Source organism: Vanellus vanellus, assembly GCF_965231255.1.
Source record: "Vanellus vanellus genome assembly, chromosome: 17".
Classification (NCBI taxonomy): Eukaryota; Metazoa; Chordata; class Aves; order Charadriiformes; family Charadriidae; genus Vanellus; species Vanellus vanellus.
In genome coordinates this window covers 10,794,920-10,815,774 of record NC_138922.1, presented here as the reverse complement: position 1 = coordinate 10,815,774, position 20,855 = coordinate 10,794,920, and the positions used below count along the sequence as shown (strand labels likewise).

The following is a 20,855-nucleotide window of genomic DNA, read 5'->3' as shown; positions in this document are numbered from 1 at the left end:
ATATATAAACTATACAAACCTTAAAAATCCTGGCACAGTACTCAAAGGACTTGGGGTTACTGACATCATATACCAGGCAGACAGCATCACATACGGTCTCAGCATCAGTTAAAAAATCAGAGTCACTGACATCATGTAGCTGGAAAAAAAGATGGTTGGAGAGGGAGAAAAGCTTTGTCATTATGCAGCTAAAGGAATTTTTTTTTTTTCCTTGTAATTTTTATGGCTCATTTTTATGTATCCTTAGAACTAATGGACTGACAATAGACAGAAGTAATGACAAAAAAATAGTAGGAATTTAGCATACAGCCAACATATGTGAGCTGTTAACATCACATCTGCAGGCAATCACAACTTCAGCACAAAAAGTTACATTTACATTAACGCAAAGTCTTAGATTCCCATAGAAACTGGCATTCATCCTACAGAGGAAAACCACAGAGCAGAGGACTAGACCTTGGAAAACAAAGAAAGATATCATATTATCATAAAAGAAAACTACAGTGGAATGAGCTTTAAAGAAAGTATTTCACCCACTGAAGATTAACTTTAGCCATCCTAATCACCTTACGTGACAGATTCTTCTTTACTGAATAGGTAGATTTCTTGCTTATAGTTTATCATTATGTAATAATTGATGCTCTGCAACATAAATGTAATGGATTGTGTTCTGCACAATTTAGGTCAAGTTTTCAAAAAGAACAGGTCCTGGACATATTCGGTTTAAACTATTAGCAACATGTAAAACCAGAGTTTATTTGAGCCAGAAAAGTGGGTGGGGCAAAATCCATGTTTATGAAGAGGCAATTAAACCAGAAATTTGTTTGCAGAAGGCTCTGAATAATTCACTGAATTTTACAATTAGCCAGTCATATGCAGATAATAATGAGGCAACCTTACCAGCAAGTATTTTTCCTGTCCATATACATAGACTGTATTAATGGCATAGTACGATTTGTGTTCTGCACGTATTTGCCTCTGTCTCTGAAAATGCAGAATTTCATGTTAGACCACAGCAACTTGACCCTTTAAGTTAGATCTGAACAGCTGTTCTACTCCATTTATTAATGAAAGTTACAGTAATCTGTAGTTTATTTTGCAAGTAAATGCATAGCTATAATTCATGACGTACAAGTAGTTATTGCACACAATAGCCATTTGTCTATTTGCTAAAAAAACCAAACCAAAACAAACCCTCCCCAATAATTTTGTATTCCCCTCATAGAACTCTCCAAACTCAGTAATAACCAGTGAAGCTCTAAGATCAATTGGTTTTTTTGTTTAACCTTAACTCAAAAGCAGCTACAGGGGAATATAAGCACAAGGTTTCTTACCATTAAATTTCTTCCAAGAAGAGCCTGAAGAACTCCACTTTTCCCACAGCCTTTCATTCCAACAACATTGCATCGGAAAACATTTCTCTGAGTCTGTTTTTTCTGGAGGTCTATCTTTTTATCTCTTGTTACTTTTGAAAAAACACAAATATTTTTCACAAGATGTACATGTATGTATGTATGTATGTAAAAACATGAAATAACTGTCCTCTTACATTAAAATTTACACAAAAAACCCACAAATATTAAAGGTTTGACTTGAGCAGAAAGTAAAAAAGAATAAAAGAAAGAGAGACAGATCATTTCTTTAAACAATTTACTCTTTAGAAGATTTCTAAATTTAAATTCCTAAGTTGTACCAAATACTTTTTTTTAATTACCTGTAATTGCCGATGCTTGAGATTCTTGTTCTGCAAGTATTGAGTAACCTAAATAACCGAGGTACTCCAGACAACGCTGTACATCTAAGTACGTGGTTAGTCTAGCAGAGGGTACAAAAAGAAGCTTCTAAATGATTAGCATCTGTGATACCAATTCTTTACAGTACTGAAATAATTTTTTCCTTCTATCTCCAGATTGACACAATAGAAGTATTCCTGGCACTATATAGTATTGAAGGACAAAAGCACTCTAAAGGTAAATGGTGGCAATTTGACCAGTCTTAATAGTCAGCAAAACACTACGAAGGCAGTACTTGCTGAGGCCTATCAACCTACACCATATTTTTCCCCCACTGCAAATTTTTCTTCATTTTCCATTTTTTTCAATAGGAAAAAAAATCTTATTGTTGGACACCATTATTCATATTGTCTCTAAAGAGCAGAACAACAGAAATAAATACTTCAACAAGTTTCAGGGAGATTTCCACATTTTGAAGAGACATTTCTTCATAGTTAGCACTAAATACTGGCCAAATCCTGAACAGGTTATAACAACTGACTAAAGATTAGGCCACTACATGGCCATAAAAACATGACTGCTTGGCTCAATTTTTGGCTATTAAACTTCCACTCTTTCTACTACTAGATTTTTAAGAGCAATCTACAAACATATTATCATACCCAAAGTTCTCAGCTACTAAAACATAATGTATCACACTTACGTCCACTGAGAGAGAAACCCTTGGTATGTGATCCACCCCCTTTCATTGGTACAAACAGTGTTGTTAACATCAGGCCCCCATGGCATGTAAGGGAAGACTTTGAACAAATCTTTCAATTCGTCGGGAGACAAAGCACAATCTCTATCCTGAAAACAAGCATATGATATCAGACATAAAACACTTAATTTGCATTTACTCTAAACTGATATTTTCTTGATGCACACTCGCAAGATTCAAGAAACTGACTGCCTTCTTTTTAATCATTGTTCTTTTCTTGTTTTTAAATAAGACTAAATATATGAGCTGGTTCAAAAAATTGGTAGTACAACCATAACTGCCAACTCTACTTGTAGACAGCCATATAAACAGCAGGCTAGTTTTGACTGCATAGCTTAAGCCAGAGCCAGTTTCTGAATGAAATACCATAATGACAAAAACAGACTTTTTGCTAGCAAACTAAGGCTCTTAAATATAAGAACACACACTCTCAAATTACAAGCTTACCAAATCATGTTTATCAAAAATACTTTGAAGAAACAAGTATGCATGATGATTTAATTCTGTTGTGCAGTCTGGAGGAATTTTTAGCCTGTTTATTGAAAACAAAAACAAGTACAACATGTGTTAGGTGTATTTATGAAATATAGAATGTTAAAACTCAAAATAAAGACTTTTAAAATTACATTTGGTACTTGACCTTTGCATTTAGCTTTAATAATTTATCTTTAAAGAGATCAAAGCACATACAGGAATGCTACAATTATGAGTGAGTGTCTTTATATTACATGACATGTGGATATATAGTAATCAGGTTTTTGTTTGGTTTGGTCATTTGCTTTTTGTGATTGGGTTTGTTTTCTTTTTTAAGCAGAAAATTGTGTAGTTATATTTTTGAAAAGAAGCCACAGACTTGGTCAATCTCTTAACTTTTTAATTTGGGGATTTTCAAAGGATCTCAAGTGCTATGAAAATACTGACAAGCCTTTTCTAATTTGTTGCCACGTACAATAAGCAACTGCTCAGATTTATGTTCCAGTTTTGTATTGACAGTCTCTTTTGACATCTTTATAAGAAAGAGAGATAGCGGTACATGGTTTGACACAAGAGACAGGAGTTCTTGCTTTGTAATTTTCAGTCGTGAAGTTTTTGGCTGGTAGGTCATAAGTAAGGGAGATACTTGATGTAACGATGTGTTAAACAAACACACTACAATAACCTTTTCCTCCTGCCAAAGCAGGAGACAGCATAAATTAAATGCATGTAAGATAAAGAAAGTTAAAATAAGCAATACATACGGAGGAAACAAGTACTCTGGCGTGAGCTCTAAGTCATCATCATATCCAAAGCGACGCAAAACAGTCCAAGTGGTTTCATGCCTGCCTCGCTGAATGAAAAGTGTGTGTAGAAAAAGAAAACCTAAAAATCAAATCATGAAATATTAAGGCCTTATCTGCTACAAGTATTTTTATCGGAATCAGTATCAGACTGAAAACAAAAAAGCTTGAAATATACATTCAGATTTCAAACCTCCTGGGTGACATTACAGCATTATCTACACAGACTGAAGGTTCAGAAATGATGTTATTTGTCATTCAAAGAACTGCTTCCTTAAAACAGCCCACTTGTTTTTCTGTTGTTTGCTTCTTTCAGTACTAGCATTTTAGAAGAGCTTAGCTGTATGAAAATAAAGACACCAATATTTTCAACAATTTAAAATAGCATGCCTTAGCAAGAAGCCTGGAGAGTAGTCTCATGGAAGACTGCCTTTAGCCTTCCTGTACCAAAATAACTGGGTAGGATTTTTGTTTAGCACTTTTCAGGGTTTAATGAACACTGAGATTACACTGTTTAATAAGGCTATGCCTTAAGATTCCCACTCTTTACAATTTCTCATGAAATTGTGCTTTTCTCCACAAGCAAAGCAATTACATTGATGCTCAGGAAGAAAATGTTTCTCTCCTTTCACTTCTGCCATATGCTCTGAGCAAATCTGTACAACATAGCTGTTAGAACGTTGACAGACACCACACCTTGCTGACAAGTGTTGCAGCCAGTGAGCCTAGAGACAAGATAACAGATCAATCTAGGAGACAATCTCTTTTGAATCAGTATACTTATTTGGATTCCAAGCTCTGCAACAAGACAGACAGACCTTATTTTATTCACCCCGTTATTCCCCAGTTTAATCATCCTTTGATATGATACTGCCACTTCACCCAGCTCTTGTAGTCTAAAAGAATCAAGATAGAGGTCATATTCTAAAAGACTAGCTTTTTACATAAGAATAATTATCAACTGTATAAAGACACATCTTTTAACAGTTAAATAAGGCTTACCTTTTAATGTCAACCCATTATCTGCAACTCCATCACTTAGGTTTTTCCTGACTACATTCTTTACATCTTCCAAAGCTTGAGGTGCCAGTGGTGTATTAAAACAAATTCTCTAACAAAAAAAAACAAAAGAGCATGCTAGGACCACTGGCTACTAAGCTGGACAAACAGCATGTTCTGTATGAAATACATCCTTAAACATTCTGATAAGCTGGTAAAGCACAATCCAATTTCTTAGTGGAAATAAAGGTGTACAAACTTCATTTTATTCTTAAACACAAGCATTGGGGCTTGTACATTTAAATTTATAATTTTTTATTTTGCTCTTGAACCAAAACTTGAACAATGGTTAGACATAAAATTAATAGCATTTCTGTTTTACAGATCCGCTCTTTTATGCTGCACTTGAGACTTTTAATATTTAGACTCGATTCCTTTACAATTCACCTTATTACCGTTCCTTCAAAAACAATCACTTGTTTTTCTAGGATTATATAGGTCAACTATTACGCATGGTGAAAAGATAAGCAAGAGTTACCTGAAAGAAGTTGAGCTCTGCATCATTGAGAGTACCATCATTATCCTGATCAGAAATTCTAAAAATGCGAGTGAGTGCTTTAATACAGGCAGGTTTCATCTAAGGAATAAAAGAAGGTTCAGTATCTTTCTAGGCTTGAATATAAAAAGATTACACTGAATGACATCAGGCAGATTAATCACATTAAAACAAATACTAGGCTTCATTTTACATTTTTAGAATAGAGACATTCATACACACACAAAAAAAAACCCCAAAAGCAAGAGGAAACAAAAATCCTAATCTAGCAAATTTATATCCATAACTTTAAAGCAATTATTCCACATTATTTGTCTTTCTAGTCAAGTTCTTCACAAGATGAAGGTGGCGCTACTTAGTTATTTAAAAAACATAAAAATTCAGAACTCTAAACTCAGTGTTATTGCTACAGAAAGCTTTAAAAACCCCAAACAAACCCAAACTGATTTTTTTCCCTCCAAGCATTTTGGTGGGGGAAAAAAAAAAGGTCTTGCAATCCTAGTGCCTTGCAAAAATAAACAGCTTTAGAACTACAGTCAACTCCTTCTAAACAAGCACACTATCTCTATTCACCATTTCAACTACGGCTTCAGAAGGCTTCAAACATCAAATACTGAAAATCTTCACAGGGCTCATTCATCTACCAGGCAAAGCATTGATCATATGGACTATCTCTACGACAAGAGAATTGCTAGGATACCTTCCAAGTGAAGGAAAACAGACAGTGGTTATTCTCTCCCAACAACTACAGTGATGATGGACTCTTCTCTTCATAGAGGTCACACAGATTGCATAGAGATTGGTTTTGGAAAACCAAAAAGATTTCAGCACAACAATTTTATTACAACATTACTAACTCATAAAGATGATTCTGATGGAAGAAATCAAAACAGGGTTATTCTCCGATTCTCTACTTAAAGTAGTTATGACTGAAGCAAATTTCTTACTGCCCAATACTACACAGGGGTTACATTTAGAGGTTTTATTTGTATTTGCCCATGAAATTATTGTTTAAAAAAAAACAAAACAAAACATCATCCTTCATAATATGCTCAGCTAACTACCTGTGATACTTAAAAACCAGCCGCATCACTTGTTCCTTATTCCTTTTGCCAAAGTCTCACTAGATGCTCAGAAAATTTCTTTCCCTTAAATCAGACCAAGTCTGGAGTATTTTCCCCTGAAATAAATGGAGTTACTGTGAAATGTATATCTAAAGAAGAACTGAACACATGATTTTGTTCACATTACTCTTGGCTTAAAGCCATTACCAAAGCTTCTTGTTTTACTTAGCAGTTCACATGGACAACAAAAAACTGTCTTCATTGTTTTGAATGAAGAGGAAAGATCGGATTAATACAACACAAAACAATCACCATGGTTCTGGAATATAATGCTTGACATTTGGGGGTAGAAACACACTAAGAAATGCAAAATGCACTGAAAAGGAAAGAACAGGAAAGTAATTAATTTTCTCCCCCAAATTATTTGTGCTTAGAATGTATGTATAAATACCTCTTTCTCCTCTGGGCAATAAAGAGGACCTGTAGGATGTAGAACAGCCTTCTGTGCATAATAAAATAGCTCAGATATATTCTTCAAGTTTTTGGCTGAGCACTGAAAGAGAAATCCTTATATTGATTAGTTAGTTTCTTGACTATTTGGTGATTGCTTCTGAAATTTAAGCAAGCACCAAACTTTTAAAGATCTAGCCCCCTCTTGTGGGTACAGTGCTGTTTTGGAAAAAAGACATCCAGCCCCTGTACCTCTTCAGTAATTAATTAAAGGAGGTCTCACTACAATTTGCTGTCATACCAAGAACAGAGAAATCAACAAGTTGTACCAACTTTGGAAAAAAGCAGAAGAACAGAGAGAGGCACATCCACATGTATTAATTTGATTTTTAATACTTTGCAGGCATCTCTCTGGCTTAATATTAAAACACTTGCTAAAGGCAAGGATGTGAATAGGCTCTAAATATTAGAAGAATTTGGCAGTAACATTTGACTACGCAATAGTGCAATCTTTTCTAAAAAAATAACAAACTCACTATGATAATGACATATTTGAATATTTTATTTTCAACAAAACAAATAAATCACCTTTTCTATTAAAAAGTTGTCATATGCATGTGGCAAGCATGCATTTTTTGTTACTCATTCTAACTTCAGAAAGTCTTACATACCTCTACACATGTTTCTATCTCTGTATATTGATTCATAATGGGAAGGATAGTTTCCATACTGCTATAGTCCACTAAATCAGACTTGTTTCCAACTAATATAAGAGGCAGTCTGAAAACAAAAGAAAAAGGTGAAGAGCTTTAAAGACAGAGGAATAAAAAGATTTATCTTAATTAGGATTCTACCTCCCACCAGACGCCATTATTATTATTTTCATGATGTAATTAAGTATCACTGGCAAAACTAAATGATAGCAGTTCTAAGTAAACTGTTTTGATATACAGACAGAAATGTACTTTTTGTTGATACTGCAAAAAACACACAGTTAAACACAACAGTAACTAATCATATTGTTGTTATACAAAACCAGCAGCAGTAGAAAAGCTATACAGATCATGTAGGCAAAACTAGTTATACCATAACAAATATAAACACACCTGGTAATAGCTGCTCATGAAATTCAAAATAAATAGCATTGCTGGTATATGTAACAGACCTACATACTTTAAATCTCTTGTTGCTTGGACTTCTTATATAAACTTTAACTTTAGAATTTGATTTTCTTAAACAATTAACATCCTCACTGTCCATTGACACCCATCGATGTGCAGCCTAATTCACACTTCTCATCTTTACTATGCACCTGCTATCTTTGTCTGTCCTTTCATTGATGAGAGGAATCCATCGACTTGTTACCTAAAGTGGGATTAAAAACAAACATGAAAAATACATTTTCAAATTGAATATGACTGAACTGTGCACAAGTTTGACTACAACTGCTACTCCTTCTTTCCCAAGAAGGCATGTATTCACCCACAAAGGAGCAACCAAAAACTAGAGTTGATTGAGAAAGTTGCTCATTAGATGACAGAAATGACTAAAAATTCAGATGTTGAAAAGCACCAGAAGCAATAATACATCTATACATTCTCTTAACAGTTGGATCTCCAACACCGCCTATTGCATTTTACATATCTCATACAGTTTTCAGCTTGCCAACAAGTAACAGTGCACATATTACAACTCAAGCAGTAACTGGATAAAATGTGTTACCATACCTTATCAATAGAATTCTTGTTGTTAACAGCATATACTATACAAATCACATTTGCCTAAAATGAAAAGAAAGGAAAGGCATGGAATTCCACTGTTTAGAGTCTCTAGAGCAAGAGAGACAATTAAGAACCATATGTAACAACTTCAGAGTAAGAACAGTTCCACCATGAGTCAAAAACTGCAATTGACTTATTTAAGCTATTTGCAGCCTGAACAAGAGCTTAAATCAAATAATTTATATGTTGAGAAGTGCCAAAAAGCCTGTCTTGCAGTGTGAAATTAGCAACTTATGCCTGCAGAGACCTATGCTACCAAGAAATCTAAACTGAAGAACCTTAATTTGCAGCCTCCGCTAAACTAAACGTCAGGAATGGAACACAATGCCACGACAAGAGTGAACAGAAAATGTACAAAGATGCTTAGAAAAACCTGAAAATGGGAAACAGAAGAATTATAAAATTATCAATACTGTGGTATTCATAAATGCAATAGTACAACATGACAGAAAGAAGCAAAATGGATCTTTCCAGGGCAGAATTATTTATTTACAAAAACTGTCAATCCCTTGGCCGAGTGCTTAAAAGATGTTTAGGTTCTGTCCTTTCACTAGGATGGCCAAAGCTTATGCTCAATTCATCAACACAGTGGCAGTACCTACTTTTCTTAAATAGAGGAAGAGTTACTACAGCACAGGGCACAAAACAAACCAAAATGAAATGTCAAGCAAGAAAAAACAGGAGAGGTTTTTTTTTTTTTTAATTCAATTCAAACTGAAGCCCATCTAATGCAGAGAACTTAAAAGGAAAGATTCCTCCCAAAGCAGAAACTATTTTCTAGTAAACACTAAAAATACACTTACCTGTGATATTTCATGGTAAAGCTGCTCATCACTTTGCTCGGCTTCTGCATTCAATAGAATAAACCATTCATTAACACTAAACCTTTTTGAGAACAAAACTGAAAAACTTAAGAAACTGAACTAAGATATTTCACAATACTGGTAAGACAGCCTTGTGAAAGTTCTTGTTATTTAAACGTCTTTTTATAAAACGCACTAAAGAGTGTTTCTGCTATAACAATAATGAAATTGATCCATTAACCTGCAAAACAGAAACAGTCTGTTGCACTCAAGTTTTTTAGCAGCTATTTTAAAAAGGAATAATTACATTTGTAGGCAGGTTCTCTCTGTAATGAGTCATAGTTTGCATCTCCCTATATTTATCAACAGCCCCTTTCCTGGGATAGTAAGTAGCAACATGGTTCTATAATGTAAACTTTTACAACAGAATATGGCATATGTTCATTTTATTGCCGTGTCGATGTTTGTTTTTGTTTTTTTTTTTAGTGAGACCAAGCTTATGTTAAACCGAATCCATGAAACATTTCATCCAATAGAAAGAAAAACTCACTCCACATAAATCTAAGACAAGTCCAACAAAAAAAAAAAAAAACAACACATTATTTCTTTGACCCAAATAGGTAAACACACCAAATATATTTCCTCAGCAGTGGTGGGAGAAAGAAGACAGGAAGGAATCTGCTAATGTGGTCTAATTCTTGGCTGCCACTATAAACAGTGGAAGGATTTTTCTAGCTGTGCAACAGTTGTGTATATTTATGATAGCATAAGAAGCTTGACACTGAGCCTATTTATCTACTCAGTAAAGTCAAGGAGAGTAGGATATATCAAAAAGGAAAAATAAAAAATATGAAACTGATACAAAAGGATCAGGTATCCAAATTCAGAAATTTAGAAAGCGATAAGGTATGTAAAGTGTCCTGCAGATTAGTGAATTCTTCACTGAAAGAAAGAAAAAATAGTTTTGAATTCCATGAAATTACCCACCTTTGTCTGAACCTGTAAATATGTCCATCACAAAAAGAATACTAACTTCACTGGAACATTGCTATGACTGTCTTTCATGGAGGTACCAACGGCAGCTAATGTTAGGCTTTGAACTAGTAGGACTAGCCATCACCATCTGATTCAGTTTTATCCCACAATTTTCTACTTAAATCACAGAATCACAGAATCATCAGAGTTGGAAGGGACCTCTAGAGATCATCTAGTCCAACTCCCCTGCTAAAGCAGGATTGCCTAGAGCACATTACTCAGGACTGCATCCAGGCGGGTCTTGAAAATCTCCAGGGAAGGGGACTCCACAACCTCCCTGGGCAGCCTGTTCCAGTGCTCTGTCACCCTCACCGTAAAGAACTGTTTCCGTGTATTTGAACGGAACTTCCTGTGTTCTAACTTGTGCCCATTGCCCCTCGTCCTGTCACTGGGAACCATTGAAAAGAGCCTGGCTCCATCCTCCTTCAACCCACCCTTTAGATACTTGTAAGCATGAATAAGGTCTCCCCTCAGCCTTCTCTTCTCCAGGCTAAAGAGTCCCAGCTCTCTCAGCCTTTCCTCATAAGGGAGATGCTCCAAGCCCTTAATCATCTTAGTTGCTCTTCGCTGGACTCGCTCCAGCAGTTCCCTGTCCCTCTTGAACTGGGGAGCCCAAAACTGGACACAGTATTCCAGTTGTGGCCTCACCAGTGCAGAGTAGAGGGGGAGAATGACCTCCCTCGACCTACTGGCCACACTCTTCCCTATGCAGCCCAGGATTCCATTGGCCTTTTTGGCGACAAGGGCACATTGCTGGGCCATGGATAATTTACTGTCTACCACAACCCCCAGATCCTTCTCCTCCAAGCTACTTCCCAGCAGGTCCGCCCCTAACCTGTACTGGTGCCTAGCATTCTTCCTCCCCAGGTGCAGGACCTTGCACTTGGTTTTGTTGAACCTCATTAGGTTCTTCTCTGCCCAGCTCTCCAGCCTGTCCAGGTCATGCTGGATGGCAGCACGGCCCTCTGGGGTGTCAGCCACCCCACCCAGTTTGGTATCATCAGCAAACTTGCTGAGGATACACTCTGTCCCCTCATCCAGGTCATTAATGAATATATTAAACAAAATTGGACCAAGTATTGACCCCTGGGGGACACCACTGGTTACAGGCCTCCAACTAGACTCTGTGCCGCTGATCACAACCCTCTGAGTTCTGTCCCGCAGCCAACTCTCAATCCACCTCACTGTCACCTCATCTAGCCCATACTTCCTCAGCTTCCTAATGAGGATGTCATGGGAGACAGTGTCAAAAGCCTTGCTAAAGTCAAGGTAGATGACGTCCACAACTTTCCCCTCATCCAGCCAACCAGTTATAACATCATAGAAAGCTATCAGATTGGTCAAGCATGATTTACCCTTGGTAAATCCATGTTGACCACTTCCAATAACTTCCTGTTCCTCAACGTGTTTGGAGATGACATCCAGAATGAGTTGCTCCATTACCTTCCCAGGGACAGAGGTGAGACTAACCGGTCTGTAGTTCCCTGGGTCCTCCTTCTTGCCTTTTTTGAAGATTGGAGTGATGTCGGCCTTCCTCCAGTCCTCAGGCACCTCTCCTGTTCTCCATGACCGTTCAAAGACGATGGAGAGTGGTCTAGCAATAACATCCGCCAGCTCTCTCAGCACTCGCGGATGCATGCCATCAGGGCCCATGGACTTGTGAATGTCCAGCTTGGCCAAGTGGTCTCTGACACGGTCCTCCTCAACTGAGGGAAAATCTTCCACTCTCCAGACCTTCCCCTTTGCCTTCAGAGTGTGGGATTCATGAGGGACAGCTTTAGCAGTGAAGACCGAAGAAAAGAAGGCATTCAGTAACTCTGCCTTCTCTGCGTCCTCCACCACTAGGGCACCTGTCTCATTCACCAGTGGGCCTACATTTTCCCTAGTCTTCCTTTTTCTATTGATATATTCAAAGAACCTTTTCTTATTGTCTTTAACTGCAGTGGCCAAGCTGAGTTCTGATTGAGCTTTGGCCCTTCTCATTTTCCCCCTACATAGCTTTGTTATATCTTGATAGTCCTCATAAGTTGCCAACCCCCTTTTCCAGAGAATGTAAAGTTTCCTTTTTTTTCTGAGGTCCAGCCAAAGTTCTCTATTTAGCCAGGCTGGTCGTCTTCCCCGTCTGCTCGTTTTTCGAGACAAGGGGATGGACTTCTCCTGCGCTTTTAAGAGCACCTGCTTGAAGTATGCCCAGCCTTCCTGGGCACCTTTGCTCTTCAAAACTGCCTCCCAAGGGACACTCTCGACCATGCTCCTAAACAGGCTAAAGTCTGCCCTTCGGAAATCCAAGGTGGCAGTTCTGCTGGCTCCCCGCCTTACGTGATCAAGAATTGAAAATTCTATCATTTCATGATCACTCTGCCCAAGGCGACCTCCAACCTTTACATCCCCCACAAGACCTTCTCTGTTAACAAACAGTAGGTCCAGTAGTGCACTTCCCCTAGCTGGTTCCTTCACCAGCTGTGTTAGGAAGTTGTCTTCCACACACTCCAGGAACCTCCATGACTGTTCCCTCTCTGCTGCATTGTATTTCCAGCAGACATCTGGGAAGTTGAAGTCCCCCACAAGAACAAGGGCAGATGATCGTGAGACCTCTGCCAGCTGCTTATAGAATACTTTATCGGCTTCTACATCCTGATTAGGAGGTCTATAACAAACTCCCATCATGATGTCTGCCTTATTGGCCTTCCCCTTAATTCTTATCCATACACACTCAGTGTTGTCATCCACACTGTTAAGTTCCAGACATTCAAAACTGCCCCTAACATAGAGGGCCACCCCACCACCTCTCCTTCCTCGCCTATCCTTTTTGAAGAGTTGGTAGCCATCAATTACAGCACTCCACTTGCGTATGTCCTCCCACCACGTTTCTGTGATGGCAACTATATCATAGTTTCCTTGCGGTACAATGGCCTCCAGCTCCTCCTGTTTATTTCCCATGCTGCATGCATTAGTATAGATGCACTTCAGCTGGGCTAATTGCCCTGCCACTTTCTTGGGGGGACAAGCCCTAATTCGCACCTGATCGTACTCAGACACTACTGTAGCTACCAAATCATCACTACCCCTCATGTCTTGGCTGTCACACAATTCACCATCCCCCACCATCACTGGGACAGGCTGCAAGACCTTGCTAACACTTTTACCCAGAAACACTGGTATGCTGCTCCCAGGCACGACTTTTGTAATCCTGGTCTCATCCCCATCCCCCTTCAAACCTAGTTTAAAGCCCTATAGATGAGCCCTGCTAGCTCTTGTCCCAGGATCTTTCTTCCCCTTCGGGTTAGGCTTCCCCCACCTGTTGCCGGCATGCCTGGTTTCCTGTAGATGAGCCCATGATCAAAAAAGCCAAAATTTTGCCGGATACACCAGTCTTGGAGCCAGGAGTTAATTTCCTGACTCCTCCTATTTATCCCCTCTTCAACCCCTGCAAATGGTGGGATAGAGGAGAACACTATTTGTGCTCCCGATCCCTTAACCAGCCGTCCCAGGGCCCTAAAGTCATTCTTCGTTGCCCTTAGACTTCTGGTACCTACCTCATCACCACCTACCTGAAATATCAGTAGTGGGTAGTAATCTGATGTCTTAACCAGGGAAGGGAGTTTTCTCCTTATGTCCTTAATTCTGGCCCCAGGGAGGCAGCTGACTTCCCTGTGGGATGGGTCCGGTCTACAGATAGGGCCCTCTGTTCCCCTCAGAAGGGAGTCACCTACCACAATTACCTTCCTTTCTTTCTTGGTTGAGGAAGTCCTGAGGCGGCGGGGTGAGTGCCCAGCACTGGGCGCCTCACTGGATGGATCATCCTTTCCATCCTCGATCGCCTGGTCTTCGAATTCCAAAGCCCCATACCTATTCTGCAAGGGCAATTGGGATGGTGAGGGGGGCTGTGAGAGGTTCCGCTTGCCTCTCCGGGGAGGGATCTGACTCCACTCCTCCTTATCCCTTAAGTTCTCTCCTTCCACCTGGTGACAATTTAGTCTTTTCCTACATGCAGCTCTGGTCCCATACCAGTACGACTGTTAAAGAGGCTATTGAGTTAGATAAACAATTCCATACCAAATCAGTCAAACAGTAACAGTATTGTGTAGTTCTTACCTGAATAATCCACTATGTGGGTTGGCACTCTTTCAGGGGTGACATCAGCTGGAATGGTGATTTCTTCAGCTCGTGGTGGAACCTTGGGTGGTAAAGAAACAGCAAGAAAAAGACTTTAAAGATAATCCAGAAAATCCAGATGGTCAAAAAAAGTCATATACTATAACACACCTGTCAATTAGTCAGCTTTAAATAGAACAGCTTATTAGTAGTTCAAGCACTTTGAGGAGGTTTTTTTGCAATGTACTGAAAGTCACTGCTACTTTTTCATCTTTATTGGTCTACTGACTGAATAAGGAACTTCCTGCACGCTTTGCAAGAAAGCAATCTCATTAACAGATTCAATGAATGCTTCTACAGAACTCAAACCCACTATACCCAACCACCTATAGAGAACTATTATAATAGTGAAAACTATAAACAAAACCTGAATTGCAATTTACTTTAAACAAAAATGTCATATAAATAAAAGTTCTAATACTTGAGGGGTTATCAAATTCAAACAACTACTTCAAAGGGCTACACATTCTTTAGCTGAAGAGTAACATCAGAATTAGCATGCCATTATTGACAAACTAAAAATGTTTAAACATAGATTAAACAGTATTAATTTTTGCATAAGATATCTTGATCCTACTCCCACTGAAATCAGGACAAGAAGTACCCCTGCAAACAGTGCATGAGTTGTTAAACAAAAACCAAAATATTCAAGATATGGCAAACAACCATGACAGACAAAATACAAGTCTCAATTTTTACATAATCATAACCTGACAACTTCCTTGCTTCTGACAGAGTGCTAAACATTAAGTACAGAAAAGCCTGCAAAGCAAAACATGATACTAATAAAAAGTGTGTTCTGCAAAATGCTGTAAACCAGCTATGATTGCTGGCCATTTTTTCCAGAGAACACTAATCCATATTCAGGAAAAATCAACTTAAACCTCATTTTAATGAAAACTTCTTGCACAGCTATTTATTGCCTTTTACCTGCTGACACTGAACTTTCATGACGCTTTTGTTTTTTTTTAATAAAAAAAAAAAGAAAAAAGAAAAGCCAATCACTGGAAAATGGCTGTTTGTCAAGCTTCAGGCTCTACTTACATCTTCATCAAGAATGATTCCTGATGAGACCCACTATATTAAACACTATTTCAAATTTTGAAATGTCTGTTACATGCCCCCACATAGCTCTGACCTGCATGCCTGGCCTGCAGGATTGTACATGTGTCTTTCAGCAGTTTATATAGGATGCAGTATTTTTTTTAAAGTTATTTCGGTAATTTCAGGCAGATTCTGTGTTATATATAAATGATGCTTTTTCTCTCAACATGAATTTAGAGAAATATTCTAGATGACACATCAGGAAGAAGCTGAGAAGCGAATAGAGAACTACAATTCACTAAATACATCCACAAACAACCTGTCAAAGGAATGGGTCCCTGAGCAGTTTAAGAACAAACAGAAAGAAACCGGAGCTCCTTTTTACCTGTGAGGTTGGGAACCAAATTCAATTATGTTAGCAATCTAATCTTGACTCATGAACTGTGGTAACCTACTGATTTGCATTAAACACAGTGCAGTGTAGATTCAAAGAGCAGCACATGATGTCTATTTTAAGACTTGTGATCAGAAGAAATAAACATTCATGTTTATATGTAAAAAGCTTAAGTATTTGCAGCAGCTGCAGTTCTTTTTATGGTATAAAGAGAACTATGTGCTGCTTTTTCAAAAGACTAAAACATAGGAATAGCTTTACTTTTATTCTTGAAGAAAGTAAGAGTTTTTGGCTTTTTTTACTTCAAAGAGTCTTCAAAAATAGCAATAAAGGCAATGTCTTGCTTAGTTACAAAAAATGGCTAAGTATAAATTATGCAATGTGACCTTTTAATTCCTCATTCTCATTCATTCTTCAAGCTACATGCTCTTTAAATACAACACTCCAAAAAAAAAAAAGAGGGTCCTGCCTCTTTCAGCACCTTCCCATGTACACATCTCTACCATTGAAATATGCTGCCAGTTATAACCAGTTTCAACTCCTTAAAAAATCCCTAACATTCCTCATATATAAAAATAGTTTAATTAACCACGTGAAAAACAAGAAAGGAAATTTGACAAAATTTAAATTCCTAATCTTCAGGCAGAGATACATATTTTACCTAACCTGCACCACTCTTCCAGAAGCCATCATTGCAGTTTTAGACTTAATTTTTTTTTCTAAAGAGGAAATATTATTTTAAAGTAGAGACTATTAACTTATTTTTTGAAAAAAGTTATACAAAGGGATAGAAATAAAACATAGAAAATAAATAAAGATGCTCTACCTCTTCTGGAAATTCTTCACTGACAAGAGACATAATTAGTGATGTCTTCCCAACTCTGGCTGCAAAAGCATTAAAAACAGAGATTAGGTAATTTGGCTTTGTTACACTCAATAGTTGCATCCCATCTTAAAATGGGAAGTATTTTAAAAACATTTTCCAACTGACCATGTCAAAGGCTTTTTATCTGTTGTTTAAACATACTAAGTGTGGATAACAGCAATTCTCTCAAAATTTTTTTATTGTAAAATCTCAGGATCAATTTTACATTTCTGCATTTCATCCAGAAGGGAATCAATCTTGCTCTGTCTTACACAAAAGAATTAGCAGGTTTTAACCTTAATATAGAACAAACACATTAGCAAACAAACAAAAATTCAAAACAAACTAGAAATGCATTAACACAACTTAATAAATAGAAACAAAGAAACCACACAGAAAGGAATTTCAAAATTAACTGTTTTTATAGTATTCTTGATATGATGATTGTGCTTCAGTCCTAAACTACCAAGGATAAGAGCTGGACAAGAAGGCATGGCTCTGTCATTAATGGACAAATTCTCCACAAACTAGTTTGACTACTTTGAAAGTGCAAGAGCAAAATCTCCTTGATTTAAATGAGCCAGCCCCCCCAAAAAGTGAAAATAAGCAAACAAATCACCAACCCTTCTAAAGTAACAGTTTTCTTAATCCAAGGAGATCATATATGCTTCAATATTCAACTCTATTCAATCAAATAATTGATTTATTATTTACTCCATTTATCTGCAAAGTTCAGACTTCTGATATCACAGTTGGATTGCTTGGTTTTGAGAATCTTTCATGTCACCATTTAAAATTAAAAGTTGGTAACTTGTCTCAGGGTTCCCCTCTCTAAAAATCTTTACCTGTCAATGTTCTGTTCCTTTGAAAGCCTTGAAAGGCTATTACCACTTTATTTGTTTTCGAGACATTTCTTAAGAACCAAAATGTTCAGATTCAAGTATTATCTGGCATTGTATATTTCTGACAGGCCTCAATTCAAGCAAAAAACTCTTTCATCCTGGACATAGAGCATCTTTGCTAGCATGCACGTTTTACCAACCAAGTCAGAGCTTGCATCACTGTTCCTACTGAACACAACATGTCACCAACTGACAGAATTCGTTTTGCTGGTATCACTGCATTCACACTTGTCTATTTAATCATATATAATTCTCAATATGGGAGAAGAGATGAAATTGTACGACTGATTGTTTTTGTGCAGAAAATGGTATTACTGAAATGATGATCTAGTCAAAGTATATTCAACTTATCCAAGTCTATTTTTGGTACAGTAACAAAAGGCCTTCCGACATCTAGGAACAAAAGCTTATCTTCATCATGGTAAGTTAAAGAGCAGTTATTACAAAATTATGAAAAGCAAAGAAATTTATCCTGGGGAGGAAGACTTTCGCTTTCCTTGGGGAGAACAGTTGTAAATTTTTCCCCAGTGATATAAGCTGGAGAGCAGCAAGACACAGTTTTTGTAACAGCAATATGGTTGTGTTTTCATCATAATTTACACTGCTAGGTGTCCTCCTGCATAAACTACACAGTAAGTTTCATCCTGACAGAATCAAAAGAACTTCAATAGCTCTCCTATTTCCACAGGAAAAAAAAAGATGTAATTTTCTGATAGGCAAGTAAAGTTGTTAGACAATTACTGAAAATAGTGCTACGTATTTTGTATCTGACCATGTCAGCTTTAATTTGAAACAGTGGCAAAACATGTTGGCTTTGCAGATATAGAAACTCATTTAATTAATTTTATATGACTGAAAAGAAAAGATTATGAACTGTCAGTTAGTGAAAATGCTCAGTATTTATAAGCTTCTGATACACTTCCTAGTGTTCTAGCGTTGTTTTGATGAAAATCCATAGGTTCAAGTGCAGAGATTTGGTTTATTTTGCTTGAATCTAGGTCAACCATTTGCCTTTCCAATTCTGCTTATAGTTTTTGAAACAACAGCCTAAATATTGGCTGACTAGGATGAAGAAAACAGCACAGCACTTTGTGATAATTTTTCCTCCTATATAAGTGTTTTAGGTCATGCTGCATAAAATAACATGCTGAACATATTCTGAAAATTATTGGTCATTAAAAATTTATGTTTGTACCATGGATATGAGGACTAAAACAACCTTAAACCTAACACGCAGACCACTGGGGATGAAAGAGGCTGTGCTTTGGAAGAGGCTTACAACAAAAGGTCTTCACAGGTATTTCAGAGTCTGAACCTGGCAATCAGCTGTTGTCATCTAACAAGTATTACATAGTCTAGACTAACGTGTGGTTTCAGACTAGTATATACAAAACACATGTATACAAAACAGTACTAACAGTACTAACTGTATAACTGACAAGTTATACTAATAGTATAACTGACAAGTTTTACTAATCTGTAAAACAAATTTCTCACTTCCAGTCCTTACAATTCCAACAAAAATATAATATAAAGATGCTCACAATCTCTGATGTGTGCCACATACTACATGTTGCTATATTTAAGAGACTTGTATCTTGGAAATTTTCGGTTGGACACACTGTGAACTTAATTGCCAAATCAAAGCACCTGTTAACACCTGTACTTAAAGAACTGCACAGAGCCAGTTCAGAACACACCACTGCCAAAGAAAGTAAGGTAAATTAGGCACACATTCTGAAGAAGAATCAAACTGTGTGTTCAAATGCACAAATATATTTCTAAATAAACCGAGTCTGTAAAATTAGCCAAATACAAGCTTGATGAGTTAACCCTTTCTGCATAGCCCCATCTCCTTGAAGATTCCCCTCTAAAGAAGTCATAGATAATCTTTCTGAGCAGTATAGACAGAACCAACCTGCACTATAAAATAACTGCATAAACTGTACTATAAATATACACGAGGCATTCAATTCTCAGAAAAGCTTCATTAGTAGTACTATATTCTTAGTATAATTAGGTAGTTTTACTAATAACACTTGGTAATTACTCTGTATTCTTTTCCTGTAGGGAAGGAACTTCAGCGCACTTTACAAACTAACAAAACAGAACCTCCTTGCTGCTATTTACATCTGTAACAAGCTGTATCTTTGAAAGCCTAGCCACTTATTTGGGTACCTGGCTGTGAGCTTAAGGACATATGAAAAAACACAGACTCACTGTAACTTTGGCACGCACATAAGTATGTGCTGTTTATTCAAGGTCATACAGTAAGTTAGTGGCAGAAGCATGGATCGGGCTCCCTGGCCCTGTCCTAGCCACAAGTCTGCAACACCCGACTGATAACCGTCCGGAGCACATCTGGCCACTGACTTCCAAACCCAGTAAATAAGAAAGATTTGTTTGGTTTCCACAAAAAAAAAAAAAAAAAAAAAAAAAGTAAAAAGTTAAACAGGACGTAGCCAAACACAGAGCAAGAATTTCATCCCGGTTTCGCCTCCAGGAACGAAAGCCAACTCCGCACGCCAACTCCGCAAACTGACTTCCATGCTGCGAGCTCGGTACCCGGCGCAGGGCGAGCAGCCGGGAGCTCCCGGCCGAACACACACCCAGGCTGCCGGGCCCGCCGGCGCAACCTCCAGCCGCTGTAACGGCCCACGACGCGGTCACGGAGCACCCACGGAGCTGCCAATCCCGACGTCCGCCAGCCCCGCAGGGCTGGGGCTCAGCTCTTCTCTCGGCCGCCCTGCGCCGCACTCACCGCCCCACGGCGAAGGAGCCCGGGCAGCGATGAGGGGACCCGCCGCCCCAGGACGACCTGACAGCCGGCGGCACGGCGACAGCAGCTCTCCCTCACCACAGGGGCCCCCGCCCTACCCCGGGGCCGCTCCGGCCCCTCCCGCACTCACGTTCTCCCACCAGCAGGATCCTCACGTCCTTCTTCATGGCCCCGCTCCCTGGCCCCGCCGCGGGGCGGCTCACATCGGGCTCAGCGGGGAAAGCGGAGCCGCTGCGGCCTACGGTCCCCTCACGCCGC

At 38.4% G+C, this 20,855-nt stretch overlaps 1 protein-coding gene across 4 annotated transcripts in view; it reads right to left on the bottom strand.

The window, feature by feature from the left end:
* RHOT1 (ras homolog family member T1) overlaps positions 1 to 20,855 on the bottom strand; it is a 31,282-nt gene extending 10,427 nt beyond the window's left edge. For 3 of the 4 annotated variants that reach the window (XM_082492193.1, XM_082492194.1, XM_082492195.1), the window contains exons 1-17: positions 20,728 to 20,855; positions 16,878 to 16,936; positions 14,554 to 14,635; positions 9,424 to 9,467; positions 8,567 to 8,620; positions 8,152 to 8,204; positions 7,511 to 7,619; positions 6,841 to 6,942; positions 5,308 to 5,406; positions 4,773 to 4,881; positions 3,732 to 3,852; positions 2,941 to 3,025; positions 2,437 to 2,582; positions 1,715 to 1,815; positions 1,335 to 1,465; positions 901 to 984; positions 20 to 139 (exon numbers count right to left, since the gene is read on the bottom strand). In XM_082492193.1, coding sequence (XP_082348319.1) covers positions 20 to 139; positions 901 to 984; positions 1,335 to 1,465; positions 1,715 to 1,815; positions 2,437 to 2,582; positions 2,941 to 3,025; positions 3,732 to 3,852; positions 4,773 to 4,881; positions 5,308 to 5,406; positions 6,841 to 6,942; positions 7,511 to 7,619; positions 8,152 to 8,204; positions 8,567 to 8,620; positions 9,424 to 9,467; positions 14,554 to 14,635; positions 16,878 to 16,936; positions 20,728 to 20,764 — 1,536 coding nt within the window. In that variant the 5' untranslated portion in view covers positions 20,765 to 20,855. Of the gene's footprint in view, positions 1 to 19; positions 140 to 900; positions 985 to 1,334; positions 1,466 to 1,714; positions 1,816 to 2,436; positions 2,583 to 2,940; positions 3,026 to 3,731; positions 3,853 to 4,772; positions 4,882 to 5,307; positions 5,407 to 6,840; positions 6,943 to 7,510; positions 7,620 to 8,151; positions 8,205 to 8,566; positions 8,621 to 9,423; positions 9,468 to 14,553; positions 14,636 to 16,877; positions 16,937 to 20,727 lie in introns of those variants that run through there. The other variant, XM_082492192.1, reaches the window with a different exon arrangement.